We start from the raw sequence: 18,764 nt of genomic DNA on the forward strand, positions 1-18,764 counted from the left end.
AGGCAACCAGTGTAGTGACATCAAAACTGGAGAAATGTGTTCGAATTTTTTTTTCCCAGTTAGGATTCTAGCAGCTGGTCAGGCTTCTGGCAAGGGCTGGAGATGGGGCATTCTGTTAAGGTCAGCATAATAAAGAGTCTGAAAGGGAAATACAACAACAACAACAACATTTATTTATATAGCACATTTTCATACAAACAGTAGCTCAAAGTGCTTTACATATTAAAGAATAGAAAAATGAAAGACATAATTATAAAAAATAAATCAACATTAACATCGAATAAGAGTAAGGTTCAATGGCCAGGGGACAGAAAAAAAAAAACTCCAGACGGCTGGAGAAAAATAAAATCTGTAGGGATTCCAGACCATGAGACCGCCCAGTCCCTCTGGGCATTCTACCTAACATAAATGAAACAGTCCTCTTTGGATTTAGGGTTCTCACGGAAGGGCTTGATGATGATGATGGTCACGTAGACTTCTTCCTTTTAATCCGTCCATCATTGTTGGAGCATCATGAAGCTTTGAGTAGGTGGAGGTGGCGCAGGCCACCACCACAAAGAAACCGGAAAAAGAAACAGAAAAGAGAGTAGGGGTCAGTACCGATTTTAGAGCCACCATGAATAGTTGTTATGATGAATTGAACATACAGAGTATCAGGATTAAGTTAAATTACGATTAAAATGAAGTTATAAAAGGCCATGTTAAAGTAATGTGTTTTCAGCAGTGTTTTAAAGTGCTCTACTGTATCAGCCTGGCGAATTCCTATTGGCAGGCTATTCCAGATTTTAGGTGCATAACAGCAGAAGGCCGCCTCACCACTTCTTTTAAGTTTTGTTCTTGGAATTCTAAGGAGACACTCATTTGAGGATCTGAGGTTACGATTTGGAATATAAGGTGTCAGACATTCCGATATATAAGATGGGGCGAGATTATTTAAGGCTTTATAAACCATAAGCAGAATTTTAAAGTCAATTCTGAATGACACAGGTAACCAGTGTAGTGACATCAAAACTGGAGAAATGTGTTCTGATTTTCTTTTCCTAGTTAGGATTCTAGCAGCTGCATTCTGCACTAGTTGCAAACGATTTATATCTTTTTGGGTAGTCCTGAGAGGAGTGCGTTACAGTAATCTAGTCGACTGAAAACAAACGCGTGAACTAATTTCTCAGCATCTTTCAGTGATATAAGAGGTCTAACTTTACTTATGTTTCTTAAGTGAAAAATGCTGTCCTAATGATCTGATTAATATGTGATTTAAAATTCAGATTACAGTCAACAATCACCCCTAAGCTTTTTACCTCCGTCTTGACTTTTAATCCTAATGTATCCAGTTTATTTCTAATAGCCTCATTGTATCCATTATTGCTGATCACTAAAATTTCAGTTTTCTCTTTATTTAACTTGAGAAAATTACTATTCATCCATTCTGAGATACTAGTCAGACATTGTGTTAGTGAATCAATAGAATCGGGTCATCAGGTGCTATTGATAAGTACAGCTGTGTGTCATCAGCATAGCTGTGGTAGCTCACGTTGTGCCCTGAGATAATCTGACCTAACGGAAGCATGTAGATTGAGAATAACAGCGGACCCAGGATAGAGCCTTGTGGAACACCATATTGGATATCATGTGTCTTCGAGTTGTAATTCCCACAACTAACAAAATATTTTCTCCCTGTCAGGTAGGATTCAAACCAATTTAAGACACTGCCAGAGAGGCCCACCCATTGACTAAGGCGATTTCTAAGAATGTTGTGATCAATGGTGTCAAATGCAGCACTCAGATCTAAGAGGATGAGAACAGATAAATGGCCTCTGTCTGCATTTACCCGCAAGTCATTTACTACTTTAACGAGTGCAGTTTCTGTGCTGTGATTTGTTCTAAAACCTGACTGAAATTTATCAAGAATAGCATGTTTATTTAGGTGGTCATTTAACTGCATAATGACTGCCTTCTCTAGAACTTTACTTAAGAAGGCAGGTTAGAGATGGGTCTAAAATTTTCAAGAGCTGAGGGGTCAAGATTATGTTTCTTAAGTAGGGGTTTAACTACAGCAGTCTTAAGACAGTCTGGGAAGACCCCAGTATCTAGTGACGAATTTACTATGTCAAGAACATTATCAATTAGCACGCCTGATACTTCTTTGAAAAACCTTGTTGGTATCGGGTCAAGGACGAGGTGGAGGGTTTTAATTGAGATATTATTTTTTGTAAATCAGGTAAATCTATCCTAGTGAAAGAGTTTAATTTGTTTATAACAGGGTGTTGGGGTTTAGGGGATCCTTAGTGTTGGGGAGATATACTATGTTATTTCTAATATCATTAATTTTTGATTGAAAATACAGCGACAGCCTCACAGGTTTCACTGGAAGCACTTAGGAGGCATTCCTTTGAGCTACCTGGGTTTAGTAGGTGATCAATTGTTGAAAATAAGACTCTAGGATTACTAGCATTGTTATTTATAATCTTAGAGAAATAGCAGCGTCTCTCAAGACGGACAGTGTTATTGTATTCTGTTATTTTGACTTTTAATATTTCGTGGTGGATAGTAAGTTTAGTCTTCCTCCATTGACGCTCAGCTCTACGGCATGTTCTCTTTAAATCAGACACTCTTTGGGTCTTCCATGGTATAACAATGCTAGAAGATTTTTTCACTGTCTTTTCAGGTGCAACTATGTCAACAGCAGCTCTCACTTTAGAATTAAATCTTTCCACCTTACTATTTACATTGTCCTCGCTATTATAGCTGGCACTATAAACGGACTGATTGCTTAAAATGTTTGTAAGTTTTAAAGCTGCTGCGAATCAAAGAAGCGTTTTTAACAATATGCTTCTCATGAGTGTTTTTTATCATTATTTCTATATTAAAAAGTAGAAGAAAATGGTCTGATAGACCAATATCAATGATCTGTTTTATATCAACTTTCAGTCCTTTAGTAATCACTAAGTCTAATGTATGACCTGCTTTATGTGTAGGCTGATTTATGAGTTGTCTCAAATCAAAAGAATCCAGGAGGTTCATAAATTCTTTTACTTTTAGATCACACTGATTATCTATATGAAAATTAAAGTCGCCAACTATTAGGAGTGTGTCATAGTTAGTAATTAAAATTGACATTAAGTCAGAGAATTCCTCAAAAAACAACACGTTATATTTAGGAGGTCTATACACGGATAGTACTAGAACTTGAGAATCTCCATGAATAACAACGGCGAGATACTCAAAGGACTTGAACTTACCAAAACTGACATCTTTACATTTTAATCGCTCGAGTAAATGTTAGCCAATCCGCCCCTTTTCCCTGGCGGTTTGAATGAGTAAAACTGTAATCCGGAGGCAGATTCGATTAAAACTGACGCGGCATCTGAATTCAGCCATGTTTCATTTAGTGCAATAAGATCTATTTTTTTATCACTAATAAGATCGTTGATAAAAACGTTTTGTTAGTTAAAGCTCTGACATTTAATAGTGCCATATTTAATGTTTCGGAGGTGCAGAGATGAGTACTATGTGCGTTATTGTTATTTGGAATAGGAACTAAATTATTATTATTAGCGCTCTGTGTATATTTTTGTTTAATCTGTGATCTGTTTTATAGTTTTAATACATTGTTCCTCTAAAATAGTGATTTTAATTAGATTATTGGAGTTTATGCCGTATTTCCTAGGTTTTCTACGTGCATTGAGATTGCTTATTACAGTATTAATGGTGTGAACTTTAACGGAAGACTCTATTAAACATTCATCATGTCCTGGCACAGCAGTATTATTTCGGAAGGGGTTAAGAGCAGAGATAGATAGTCAAGAAAACGAATTACCTTCGATATGTTTTCGGAGAGGACCCGGCCGAAACTGTTCGGATGCAGGCCATCACGCTTGAAGAGACGCGCCTTTCCAAAAGAGATTCCAATTGTTGATGAAACCGACATCCTTCTTCTTGCAGAAACCCTGTAGCCAGTTGTTCAACCCTAGCAGACGACTGTAGTACTCGTTGGATCGTCTGACGAGAGGTAGTGGACCCGAGACGAAGATCTTTGCCGATGGGGTCCTCTCCTTCGTGTCTCTAATCAGAGCTGCGAAGTCAGCCTTCAGGATTTCTGATTGTCGGTGCCTTATATCGCTTACGCCGGCATGCAAGACGATTGATCCAACTGCCCTCTCCTTGTGTTTCTCGTAGACTGCTGGCGACGCTTCATTACATCTCGGACACGAGCACCGGAAAACAAGAAACAAACGATTTTGCATTAGGGCATGCGACATTAAGGTTTCTAACGATGGAATCACCTACCACTAATACATCACCAGGTGCTGAAGGCGAAATGGGGACGCGAGAGGGTCAAACCGGTTCTGAGATAAAATGCTCGCCTGTGCCGATGGAGGTGCTCTGGCCTTGAACCCCCGCCTGCATAGCTGAAATCCACCGAGGTCAGCAGCGCGCCGCTCCTACGAGACGCGGGGTGAGGTCGGCACAACGCTGGGTTGATGTTTCACGGTTCCAGATGGCAAGGACGGTTTATCCAACAGCCGGGCCTTCAGATTTCTCAGGTATTTCCGTCGGGACAGGAGTTTCTGAATCTTTTCATCAAGTGCTTGGAGTTCCTCAATTACGATTTCAACGCGAAGTTACCCCACTGTCGGCCATTTTCTACTTCGTGCCCTAGGAGAAATGAGAGAGAGAGAGGTTAGGAAATGAGGGTCACCTGAGGACCTCACCACAACAAAACAGTGAGTCCAGGGACAGATTTTTACGGCAAACAGGAATTTTTGGAATGACAACAACGTGTGGTTTACGCATTGTGATCTGATGAATGTCCATCTGGTTTTTGCACCTGGCCCGTTTTCTGACCTCTCTAGCTTTGAAGGGGCTCTGAGGGGCAAACAAAAAATCTGTCTATCGAGATGAGCCTTTATATCAGTTTTCAACACAGGGATCAGCTAGTGAGAGGCCATAGGCCAGCTGGAGATCGTCATCCAATCAGGAGGTGTTTACCAAAATGGGTGGAGCTAAAAATTTCTCATGTGTGCTTCAATTAAACCCAGAATCCTGCCAGGGCCTTGGGCAGGGGAATACAGTTCCCTAATGAAGTGTTTCTTTCCCTAGGGGCGCCACGGCTGTAGTGTTCAGATGCGAGGAGAAGCAGACGCAGAAGCCGTATGCGGCCAAAGTCTTAAAGAAAACGGTGAGTGGGCAAAAACGTCTGCAATCAAATTGCACACCATACCAGTAGGTGCTAATGGCCAGACTTATTGATGTCACATTAAAACATTAAATAATGTTAACGTTTAATACCCCACACCCCCAACCCCCGGGTGGAATTGAAAGGTGGCAAAGTGTGGGGTCTCCTCAGGCTGTCGCTGAAGCTGCTGCTCCTAAAACAAAACATGGCCTTAGGGTGAACCAGCAATAGTTCAAAGACAGTTGCGGTCAAAGACATCCCAACCAGGAGGCTTATAACTGTCTCTTTTCCAGTTGGGAGACCAGAAAAAATGTGGCACACTGGGTGACTGCTTTCCATGCACATGTCATCCACCCATACAGTGGGCCGCAGGCAGTTGTGGTCCCATAGGGCTGCACTGTTGAGTTCTGTGGTAGAAATTAAATTGGAAATATGTTAAAGAAAAAATTTGTCCTCGCTAGGACCTCTTTAGAGTCCAAAACTGGGCAGGAGGAAAACGTGTTCATGCAACAACAACAACATTTATTCCTGTCTCACATTTTCATACAAATGATGGAACTCAAAGTGCTTTACAGGACGAAAAAGGAGAGAAAAGACAAAATAAATATAAAATAAAAACCCAATGGCCAGGGAGGACAGAAAAAACAAAAAAAACTCCAGACGGCTGGAGAAAAAAATAAAATCTGCTGGGGGTCCGAGGCCACAAGACCACCCAGGCAGTCTACCTAACATCAATGATCAGTCCTCATGGTATTCAGGGTTTACATGGGAGAAGTTGATGATGACGGTCATGTGGACTTTTGGCAATTTAATCCATCGATTTGGGGACAACATGGTGCTTTAATCAGGTGGTGGGGGTGCAGGTCACCACCACAGAAAACGGGAAAAAGAACAGCAGAGAAAGTAGGGGGTTAGTACAGATTACGGAGTCACAATGAATGATAATGATAATTAAATGCATATACAGCAGCATCAGGATTAAACTAAAATGAAACTCTGAGAAAGCCATGGTAAAGTAATGAGTTTTCAGCAGTTTTTTAAAGTGCTCCACCGTATCAGCCTGGCAAATTTCTATTGGCAGGCTATTCCAGATTTTATTCCAGATTTCTTTCATTTGTCTTCATGAAGAGGGAGCAGCACCCTGGTACAGCTGTCTACTATGGCACAGTACCCTCTGTAGAGAGAAAGGGTGGGAGAGAGAGAGAGAAAGAGTGAGTGAGACAGAGAGAGAGAGCACGAGTGAACGAGAGAGAGAGAGAGAGAGAGCGAGCGAGCGAGAGAGAGAGAGTGAGTGAGACAGAGAGAGAGAGCAAGACAGAGAGCACGAGTGAACGAGAGAGAGAGAGAGAGAGAGAGAGAGAGAGAGAGAGAGAGTGAGTGAGACAGAGAGAGAGAGCAAGACAGAGAGCACGAGTGAACGAGAGAGAGAGAGGGAGCGAGCGAGAGAGAGAGAGAGAGAGACAGAGAGAGAGCAAGACAGAGAGCACGAGTGAACGAGAGAGAGAGAGAGAGTGAGCGAGAGAGAGAGAGAGTGAGTGAGACAGAGAGAGAGCAAGACAGAGAGCACGAGTGAACGAGAGAGAGAGAGAGTGAGTGAGACAGAGAGAGAGAGCAAGACAGAGAGCACGAGTGAACGAGAGAGAGAGCGAGAGAGCGAGAGAGAGAGAGAGAGAGAGAGAGAGAGAGTGAGACAGAGAGAGAGCACAAGTGAACGAGAGAGAGAGAGAGAGAGAGAGAGAGCATGCGCTAACAGCACGTTGCTCCACCCACCACACGACAAACCACCCGTTCTTTTTTTTTGCTTTTTGTGCTTTTGCTTTATATTTTTTATTGAATTTATTAAAAGCTTATAGCATTCATACAATCAAGTCAAACTTAACAAAACTAAAATAAAATCAAATCAACCCCCACCCATGAGAAAGAGAGGAAGGCCAACAACCAGAGCAAAACTGTTAAGAGTAGTAAAGAGAGAAAAGGAGTCTTTTCCCCAAATTTAAATGCTTATTCTAAAATGTTGTTGATTCAATCCTTCGTTCTGCACCGATCCTCTAAGTGAGAATTCGTTTTTTTCCAGTTTCAAATAGTATATAACATCAGTTACCTGCTGACTTAGCAGAGATAGGTTGGGATTCTTCCAGCTGATCAAGATAAGTCTACATGCCAATAGTGTAGTAAAGGCCATTACAGTTTGCTTGTCCATCTTCACTTTAAGACCCTCTGTAAGCCCACCAAACACAGCTGTTAGTGGATTAGGAGGGATTGGGACATCAAGGCTGTCTGACAGGCTTTTAAAACGTTTCATCCAAAATGATGTTAATTTGACACACACACCAAACACATGTGGCCCAGTGAGGCTGGAGCTCGATTGTAACGTTCGCAGGTTGGATCTCACCCTGGAAACATTTTGGACAATTTCAAACGAGACAGATGCCCTCAATAAAAGATTTTAAGTTGAATAATTGTATGCTTTGTGCATGTGGAGCTCGAGTGAATTCTGTGCCTTCCACTCCGTTTCTGAGATGTTGAGTGAGAGATCCTTTTCCCACTGTAGACAAAGTTAAATGCCTACGCTAAGTCACAGCGCTACAAACGAGTACACATTTTAAACACTCTGCAATTCTACGTTTAACAAACATTTGAACCTCTTTATGTCAAATTATCTAGAATTAACATACTTTTCTGCAAGGATGGACAGCATTAATGGCTCAGGTGATGTGGGAAAAGGACAAACTGTTCTTACAACGTGCAGCAAGTAAACGAAGGAATGGGAAAAGTAACGAAGCCTGAACTTTTACCTGGAAGTATACACTGTACAAAATAATGCGTTAAAAGTACTTAAAAAAAATAAGGCAACAAATTACAAGCAATATTTTTGAGTAGATTTAATATAAGCTACTATTGAGAAAACTTAATTTATTTATTTACTCAAATTTACCTAAAATAAATAAGTTTGATTAAATGTAAGTAGTGGCAAAAATGGTTTTATTTTACTCCGATTTTCATTTGAATTACGGTACTCAAAAAAAAAATGAGTAATAATGCAACGCTGGACAGTAATGACTGTATAACAAACACATGCTAAAATTCCATATATCTTTATTTATTTGCACATACGCAGATAGTCACAGCAACAGAGTTATATTTTCAAAGGAAAATTAAATCAAATGTCTGAGGGTCATTTTTACTGAATTACTGACATTCAAATGTCGATGCAAATTTTCTTTTCTTTTTTTAAACTTCCATAAAAAGTATCTCTCAATCAAATAATGTCCCGGGAATGAGTGGTAAACGAGAAGGAAACAGAGAGTGAAAGAGTGAAATTCCTACGGCAGATGCCGCTCTTCAGACACGTCCTGCGTTTACGCCAACATATCCTCTTAAATGAATGGCCGCCTTTTCACTACTTTTAGTATGCGAAAGCGAAAATCCTGAAATAAAATAGGATATCAAACCTCGCTAAATAAATCACAGCGTTAAAGATTAACCAGAAAATACTTTACCTATGTAGAACACTAATTAAATCAGAGGTCAAATAATACCGTGACGGTTAGGCAGACGTCTTTTTATTTTGTTTGTAGGTCGTAGTTTAGGACAAACGCCATATCATTCTCAAACTTATCTCAAAGTGTCCTTTTCTTTTTCGATGTAAAATAAAAGTTTTAAACGATAAAAAAATAAATGAACATACGGAACTATCCGAGAAATGTGCTTGCTTTTTAAAGCGAACCAACGAGGTAAGTTGTTAGAAAGACACTACCTTGCCCGCCATGTGTCTCACATGAAGGGAAAGGTTTCATGAAAACAACAAATGCTTACGTCTGTAACGATATGAAATGAAATACTAGTTATTCATTACAGAATTAATATGCTTTATACTTACACATGCGTAGTAAAATAGCTCTTATTATGGATAAGCGTCACAGCTGAATGCGTTGTTGCAAAGACCAAGAAATCGATGTGAGAGGAAGGGCCGTGTCAGTAAATTTAACTTAAATTAAATGTGTTCAATTCACAGTATAGTTTTTTTATTTAGAATAAGTTATAAAAAATGTTTACATTTTAAGAAAAATAATAAGTTAAAATTATTCTTATTTTTTTATTGAATTAGAATTAAATCATCGATAAAAAGGGTAAAGGCCATTTTTATTAATTAAAGTAATGAGTAATTTGCGTATAGTTAGCTATTTTTCGTTATTATTTTTTACAGTGTATGCAAGAAAAGTTTTACAGGTGGTTTCCAGTGTTCTGCTACTTGAGGTCGCCATTTCACCTGGCAAAGGACTTTCTGACACACCATCTGAATATCTGCTCTGATTGGTTAAAAGACATGAGATGTTTTCAGCAGAGAGTGCAGCCAGCTTACATGCCCAAAATAAAAAGTCTTCAATACCTCTTAAGTTCGGCTCTTCTTCTTTTATGGAAAACGGTGTACGTGACGACAGGTTCATGAAAGAACATGACATCTCCTGGAACATTCTGTTGGTTTCCTTGACCGTTTCAGCACTCCCTCACTCTTCATGCTGTTCTCTGATTTCTTTTTAATGTACACTGCACACCAAAACACATCACACACAGACCATGGTACCCCTAGATAACGATATGATTCTCTCACAGTTTCATGGGGGCCACCAGGGGGAGCTAGTGGGCGATGAATGCAGAGAATGGTTTGGACACCGGAAGTACTGCCAGGCCGGATATAAAAGGGAGCAGGACTTGAAGGATATTCGAAACTTGACTCCATGTGATCAGGTGGTTAGGATTTAGGAGCTTTGTTAGGCTGGATGGCCTCTTCCTGTCAAAATGTTTCTAATGTTCTAGTGAAGCAAGTCCAGTGAAATCCTCCATCTCTTAATTCATTAATTAATGTGTCACTTCTCTCTCTTTCCTTCTTTTTTGTCTCTGACTCCTGCCTCCTGGCCCTTTGCAGATTGACAAGAAGATTGCGAGAACGGAGATTGGCGTCCTGCTACGACTCTCGCACCCAAATATTGTAAGATGGCTTTGAGTTCTTTTCTGACCTTATGAATCTTGGGAGGTGGGAACCACGGGGACTGCGGCTTCGTGTCATGGATGGTGAAGTGGTGTAAACTGGGATTTTTCTCTACGTAGCACACTTTTCTGTTTCTATTTCCCATTAGTTAATTTCTCGTAGAATTCCTTCTTCTTCATTTGATTTATCATGGTGTGTGTGAATCAGTAAAGCTGTCCTGACATGCGATATTTTAAGGTCACCCCTGGACAACCACATTTAACTTCTTGTTTGAATTCAAGCACCATGTCGGCTTCTCATGTTACGCAACTACAGATTGGGAAACGTAGAAGGGATGGACCTAAAGCACCTTCAGGAAATGGTTAGTTCCTTCAAAGTTATGTTGAAGCCTTGGGCTAAAATTCATCCTTATTCACGTTCTCCTCAAATCAAGCAACACTCAATACCCCAGAATGACAAAGCAACAACAGGATTTGAGAATCCTGGCCTTCAGAGGTTTCGCTATTGGCGCTTTTCCACTGCATAGTACGGCACGACACGGTTCAGTTCAGCTCACTTTTGGGGGGTTTTCCACTGGGAACAGTACCTGGTACCTGGTCCTTTTTTTAGTACCACCTCAGCCGAGGTTCCAAGCGCCGATCCGTTACCAAAACGTGACGTGTAAACTCTGCTGGTCACTGATTGGCCGGAGAAAATTGTCATTACTGCGTCACTGGCTATTCTTTTCTTTAAAGGTACACACACGCGGAAGTTTGTGTCCCGTCTCTCCATCACTGGACGCAGTTTGTTGCATAAGTGGATGAATGTTTCTTCAGACATTCGAAAGTTCTCCAGCCACTGAGTGTTTGTAAAACCGGGAATAATCACATCCCACCACTCTGAAGCACGGTTAAATGTCCAAACAGATGGTCTGTTGCGGGGACTTTTGCAAAATGTGGAAGATCTGTAATATACAGAATCAGCATTTTAATGTTACACTGACAGTTAAGTTCATTTTATGCTTTGCAACAGTGATACAAGTTAGCTAGTGATGTGCTTTTTTTAGATGCTTACCCTTGCGCGTCGTTGAGCTAAAGTGTTGTCGTTGTCTGCGTGTTGTTGTAAAAGTTCCACGGTGTCACGGCAGTAGAGGCGGCGGAACTATAACGACACGTGAATAATCCGCCCACTCTAAAGCGGTACTAAACTGCAGTCGAAACGCAAACCGAGCCGAACCAAGGTGAGCTGTACTGAACCGTGCTGTGCCGTACTATGCAGTGGAAAAGCGCCATAAAATGGCAGTCTCCCCACACCAGGTACCATGTGCTTACTTTATTACTTCAATTGTTCCAGATATAAGCACAAAGTATAAAACTTTAAAAGCAAATGTAGTATTTATTAAAACAGAATAACAGCAGTAGAAGAGAAGGTAGCCAAGTCTGGATATACATTTAGTTTACAGAAAATTAGCAGGAATGTCCAAAGAGGATGTTGACGGCTTTTAGATTCAGCAGTCGGTCATCTTCGACGTGGTCTCTGGATCATGGATTGTTGGAGACGTAGAGGTAGGGACAGAGAGACCAAACTACCCAAATACCTCTTCATCTAATTAGTGACGGGCAGGAATGGATGCCCCTACCTACTTAATAACGATACCACAGCCAATGGAAATGGGCTTGGCATAGTCATCAGGGAAAGAAGACCCTGTGGTATTCAGAGCAATATACTGCTTGTCAGATGAGGACCCTGAGGTCGTTCTGCTTGATGATCATCCAAAGTGTTCGTTCGCATAATCAGGTAGAGCTCAGACAATGTTTCCATCAAAGGTTCAGCATTCCAGTTTGGGTCCCATATTTGAAGCCCTCCACAGTCAAAAAAAAGCACTCCTGGAATAAGAGAAAGGACATCAAGAGAACAGAGCGGTGGTCTTTTAGCCTGCCTGTTGCTTTGGCTTTTGATTTAGAATAACCAACCTCTTAAGGCCAGGCTGTATTTACGTTAGGCCAATCTCCTCCAGCACCTACAGTGAAGCCCTGTGTACTCATTGGTTTTCCAGACACCATTGCTCTTGTAGCATTGACCACTTCATTGCAGTGAAGTTCCTTGCAATTCTTAGATTTTTTTTGAGGTAGTTGCGGCTAATTTCACATCTGATGGAGACCTCCACTAGCCCCCGTATGTGTCTGTCATTTTACCAAACTTCCGGTCTTTTGGTTTCCTGTCACACCGTATGGACCAGTGGGGCTTTGTAGTGCAGGGTGAGCCATAACGCAGCCCACCAGTCCGGCCCTCCTCTCTGGACCACCCTACTTTTGTTTCTGTCACCATGTTTCTCCAATTTCCAATGTCATTAGTTAAAAAAGAAACAATGGATGTAGTAATGACATTTCATTCTATCACACACTTTTATACACAGAATGGAGCTCACCGTGCTCTACAGGATGTCAAAGAAGTAGTAACAAGACATTGTGAGACATGCCCGGACACCATCAGACTGACACCACATCTTTATAAAACACACACGTTTATTAATCACCAGACAACACAGTCCCGCACAGCACACTGTGCTCCCAGCACAGTCCGTGGGCCGCCTTTCCTCCATCCATGGGAGCGTCGTCCTGCTCCCACTCCCAACTCTAGCTCCCAGACTGTAGAGGGGTGGCCCCTTTTATTCCCACCTGGATGTGCTGCAGGTGCTCCGTCTGACGACACTTCCCGGTGTGGCGAAAGTGTCAGGAGAGCACCCGGAAGCACTCCGGGCATCCCTGTAAGGATCATCCTCCACGTTCCTGGGTGTGCCGGAAGTAGATGTTTCCCAGGCCCTCTGAGACTCGGGGCGTGCCCTGCCGGTGGCCGCGGGCCCCAATGGGCATGAGACTCCTTGCTCCTCTCCCATGGTCCTCTCCCGATCTATGGCGGTTGCCCCTTTGTGACCTGAAGGACATAGACGACACCTCCCGGTCCTTCCAGGTGTCCCGGCTGGGTCTGGCCCACAGCCACTTGTGACAACATGAAAAGCAAGCTCAATTAGGCCAGAATAATAACGAATATGTAATAAAAAAGAAATCAGTATGAACTTACATAACATAGATATATAATTAACAGAAAAGTAGGGTCCTTATACATCCACCCATCCATCCATTACCCAACCCGCTAAATCCTAACTACAGGGTCACGGGGGTCTGCTGGAGCCAATCCCAGCCAACACAGGGCACAAGATACTATATACTATATACTGTTTGTTTAAGTCTCTAAAGATGAATCTGATGGTAAGCTGGAGAAAAAAAAAGCAACATCTGTTGGGGGCTCCAAGGCCAAAAGACCACTCGGCTCCCACTGGCCATTCTACCTGCCATAAATGTGCTTACATCAGTCCTCATTGTTTCCAGGCTGTGTCCCAGAGGATTCGACACACTGAGTCAACGTGGACCGCTGGGTCACCTGCCATCATTCAAGATGGCGTCACAGGATCGGTCAGGAGGTGGTTGCACAAAATGCCACCAGTGGGAAAACCAGAAAAGAAAGCAGAGAAAAGTCAAGATTAGTAAGGATTGCACAACCCAGAAGAATATGATCATTTTATGCCTGCTTAGTCCATTAGTGTCATTATTTAGGATGACAATTAATGTTTTGTAGCCTTTCCCCTTTTAGATGTGCCATTGTGTACTGTTGTCAGGGTCACGTCCTGGGTTTCTAGGGGTGTGGTCTCTGGGGTTGTGAATATGACTTAATCAGCAATTGGCATAAAGGTCAGCCTTATGCTCTAAGCCTTATCTGATCTGCGGGTAAAGTCCTTATTTACATTTCTGACCTTTCCTGTGATTGCTTCTCTTATCTTGCCTGGTTTCGACTTATTGTGTGTTATTTGACTTTGAATTTTGCCTTTCCTCTGGGTTTCCTTCGGTTCGGTTTATTTTTATCTTCATTTTTTTTTTGCCTTTTGCTCACTTCTCCCACTTTACTCAAGAAACTGCTCAATCTGTTTTTCCTGCCGAGTCCGGACAATTACGAGTACAACTAAAATATAGCTACTAGCCCCGCGTACACGGTTCAATCATTTCTAACTTGTGTGAATGCAATTGTCAGACAGAGATAGAGACGATATTTACACACGGGCAGTTATACAGTGGGATGCAAAAGTTTGGGCAACCTTGTTAATAGTCATTATTTTCCTGTATAAATCGTTGGTTGTTACGATAAAAAATGTCAGTTAATCATATAGGAGACACACACAGTGATATTTGAGAAGTGAAATGAAGTTTATTGGATTTACAGAAAGTGTGTAATAATTGTTCAAACAAAATCAGGCAGGTGCATAAATTTGGGCACCGTTGTCATTTTATTGATTCCAGAACTTTAAGAACTAATTATTGGAACTCCAATTGGCTTGGTAAGTTCAGTGACCCCTGACCTACATACACAGGTGAATCCGAGTATTTAAGGGGGTCCATTGTAAGTTTCCCTCCTCCTTTCATTTTCTCTGAAGAGTAGCAACATGGGGGTCACAAAACAACTCTCAAATGACCTGAAGACAAAGATTGTTCACCATCATGGTTTAGGGGAAGGATACAGAAAGCTGTCCCAGAGATTGAAGCTGTCTGTTTCCACAGTTAGGAACATATTGAGGAAATGGAAGACCACAGGCTCAGTTCAAGTTAAGGCTCAAAGTGGCAGACCAAGAAAGATTTCGGATAGACAGAAGTGACGAATGGTGAGAACAGTCAGAGTCAACCCACAGAGCAGCACCAAAGACCTCCAACATCATCTTGCAGCAGATGGAGTCACTGGGCATCGTTCAACCATTCGGCGCACTTTACACAAGGAGATGCTGTATGCGAGAGTGATGAAGAGGAAGCACCAACAGAGCCGCTTGAGGTCTGCTCAAGCACATTTGGACAAGCCAGCTTCATTTTGGAATAAGGTGCTGTGGACTGATGAAACTAAAATGGAGTTATTTGGGCATAACAAGGGGCATTATGCATGGAGGAAAAAGAACACAGCATTCCAAGAAAAACACCTGCTACCTCCAGTCAAATATGGTGGTGGTCCCATCATGCTGTGGGGCTGTGTGGCCAGTGCAGGGACTGGGAATCTTGTCAAAGTTGAGGGACGCATGGATTCCACTCAGTATCAGCAGATTCTGGAGACCAATGTCCAGGAATGAGTGACAAAGCTGAAGCTGCGCCGGGGCTGGATCTTTCAACAAGACAACGACCCGAAACACTGCTCAAAATCCACTAAGGCATTCATGCAGCGGAACAAGTAGAACGTTCTGGAATGGCCATCTCAGTCCACAGACCTGAATAGAATTGAAAATCTGTGGTGTGAGTTACAGAGAGCTGTCCATGCTCGGAAGCCATCAAACCTGAATGAACTCGAGATGTTTTGTAAAGAGGAATGGTCCAAAATACCTTCAAGCACAATCCAGACTCTCATTGGAACCTACAGGAAGCGTTTAGAGGCTGGAATTTCTGCAAAAGGCGGATCTACTAAATATTGATTTCATTTCTTTTTTGTGGTGCCCAAATTTATGCACCTGCCTGATTTTGTATGAACAATTATTGCACACTTTCTGTAAATCCAATAAACTTCATTTCACTTCTCAAATATCACTGTGTGTGTCTCCTATATGATATATTTAACTGACATTTTTTATCGTAACAACAAACGATTTATACAGGAAACTAATGACTATTAACAAGGTTGCCCAAACTTTTACATCCCACTGTATGTTGCGTTGTCACCAGCAGATGATCGAGCAAAGAGGAGGTTTCCCATTGTATCACCATTTAAGAGGAGGTGATACAACGTGAGCGTCAGAGACACGAAGTGGTTGGTGCATAGCGTAGCTTGAGGGGGTGGGTTTGGGTAGGAGGGTTGGCGATCGAAGCGAGCAGGGGGCGAAGCCTCTAGTTTAATTAAATTGTAACTAAAATGCATGTGTTGTATTGTGTTTTAGCCAGGGTTCCTTCCCTGGTTTATGTTTATTTTCTTTTCTTTGTCTTTTTTTCAATTTGAATTATTTTGATTATTTCTGTTGTCTTTTTGTTTCCTTGTCATTGTCATGAAGTTGGGAGTATCTTAGCACACAGACGTGGACAGTTGTGTTGGTCCCCTTACAGCTCATTTTCTGTACGCCTCCTGAAAAGTAATGACATGAAAAATATATTGTCCCCGGTGTCCCTGCATGCCTTTGAGATGTCATCAAGTAAAGCAAAGCAAGTGTGACATGAGATCAAGTGCTGCTTATTCTACAAAGATCTTCTAAAATGGCCTGGACACATTTGTTACGACAATTAGAGAAAGTCATAAATCATTGGATTCGAGGGCTTTTTCAAACTTGGTGTTTTCTTGAGTTCGTATCACACACGTGTCTCCAATCGTGCAGTCAGTCATTCAGTCATTTAAATGGAGGCAAGTCGTCACTTTGCTGTTTGGTGTCATCGTGTGTCCCTTACATGGACCAGAGACAGCAAAGGAGACAGTTGTGTGAGGAGATCAGAAAAAAGGTAGAAGACCACCTTCAAACGGTTTGATGGTCCTGGGACAACAGCTGCAAATATTAGGAAGAAGTTTCAGGTCGATGGGCCTGTTAGCCAACCTCCCTGAACCCGACTCCAGATTGGGCAGAAGGACACTGAGAATGGGTGGCAAAAAGACCAAGGACTGCTGTTATGGACCTCAAATCAGGAAAATGAGTTGACTGATTCACCAGGATAATATGGTGGAACACATTAAAAAACTGTTAAAAACCCACTATGTTAACATGGCTTTCTCAGAGCTTCATTTTAATTTACCCTTGACAAACTATATGTGCATTGAACTATCATTTATATCATATCTCTGCACTCTGTACTAACCCCTAATATTCTCAAGTCTTCCTTTTCTGGTTTTTCTGTGTGCTACCACCACCAGATCAGGGCACCATGCAGTCCCCAGTACCCCAGAGGTCCACATGACCGCCATCATCATCTAATTCTTTCATGTGAATCCTGAAGGCCATGACGACTGATTGAGTTCATTGACGTTAGGTAGAATGCCCAGTGTTTCTCTTGGCCTTGGAACCCCTGCAGATTTTGGTTTTTTTTCCAGCTGTCTGGATTTTTTTGTTTGTTTTTTCTGTCCTCCCAGCCATCGGACTGAACTTTATCCTTTGTTATTTAGTACAGTGGAACCTCGGGTCTTGACCGTAATTCACTCCAAAACTCTGGTCGCAACTCGATTTGGTCGTGACCCGAACTAATTTCCCGCATAGGGTTGTATGTAAATACAATTAATCCGTTCATAGGCCGTACAAACTATGTAAATATATATTTTTTAAAGATTTTTAAGCACAAAAATAGTTAATAATACCATAGAATGCACAGCGTAATAGTAAACTAAATGTAACAACATTGAATAACACCGAGAAAACCTTGAACAGAGAAAACTAACATTGCAAGGAGTTCACGCTACAGCCGTATGAACCGCTCACTGTAAACACGGTTTTAAGCACAGGGAAAAAAATTAACATTTGAAAAATCCATAATTTATACAAAAACTAACCATAAACAATCAAGAAAACTAACCTTACATGCACGCACGTCTGACCAAGACAATGTATAGGGAGAGACTGAACACGTGCGGAAATCATCGGTGCGTACGAACCGGAAAGGAAACTGGCTTGTTTGTCACCCGAGTGTGTGGTTGTGAAAAGATGCAAAAGTTTGGCGAACTTTTTGGTTGTAACCTGATTTTTACGTGTTCAGAGACATTCGTGAACCGAGGTTCCACTGTATTGGTTAGGGTTGCCAGATTAGAAAATTAGAAATACAGGACACTCTTAAAGTCTCTCTCTATATTACTATATACTGTATATACATTTATACATGCCCCTACACCAATACATTATATAAAAGTAGAGACATAAGTTAAAAACGTAAAGCAAGGATTTTAATGGGTTATGAGGAAAACAAAAGTAAAATCATTTAAAAAATATTTAATACAAGCTAAAAAAAATCTGTAAAAGTGAAATCATTTGAAAATATGTATTTAATACAGACAACAGAGAAATATTATTATTTAATACAGGCAGTTAGAAAAAAAGTGGGCCGTGGTGAGTAGTAACAACACCCCCTGCTGACAGTCACTGTATGTTGCAATGCTGATAGAGAACTGCACAGCAGAGCAACTGGAGAGCAAAATGGTAACAGTGTCGCCATCCTCAGCCAACCAGAGCAACTGAACGAGTTACAAACAGGCAGCAAACACGAGTTTCCTCGTCTCATCAAGAGAACCTGAGAAAGGAAAGTATAATTACTTATAATGTTACAATGGCTCAGACACAGGAAGCAGAAGGTCATGGTGTGAGGAACCTCATCAGAATTGGCCGATTTGAAGAGTGCTGACCAGCAGGGGGCAGTGCTAGGGTCGCGGCTATTTTTAATATCTATAAATTATTTAGATAGGAATATAAGGAACAAGCTGGTTAAGTTTGCAGATGATACCAAGACAGGTGGATCAGCAGATAATTTGAAATTCGTTATATCATCACAGAAGGACTTGGACAGCAGACAGGCTTGGGCAGATTTCTGGATGATGCAATTTAATGTCAGGAAATGTAAAGAATTACACATCGGA

At 41.5% G+C, this 18,764-nt stretch overlaps 1 protein-coding gene across 1 annotated transcript in view; it reads left to right on the plus strand.

Moving 5' to 3' along the window:
• The window catches only part of si:ch73-60h1.1 (calcium/calmodulin-dependent protein kinase type IV), a 107,521-nt gene that overhangs the window by 41,632 nt on the left and 47,125 nt on the right, over positions 1–18,764 (plus strand). The window contains exons 2-3 of the mRNA XM_039764632.1: positions 5,101–5,179; positions 10,104–10,166. Coding sequence (XP_039620566.1) covers positions 5,101–5,179; positions 10,104–10,166 — 142 coding nt within the window. The remainder of the gene's footprint in view (positions 1–5,100; positions 5,180–10,103; positions 10,167–18,764) is intronic.

Source organism: Polypterus senegalus, chromosome 10 (assembly GCF_016835505.1).
Source record: "Polypterus senegalus isolate Bchr_013 chromosome 10, ASM1683550v1, whole genome shotgun sequence".
NCBI lineage: Eukaryota > Metazoa > Chordata > Cladistia > Polypteriformes > Polypteridae > Polypterus > Polypterus senegalus.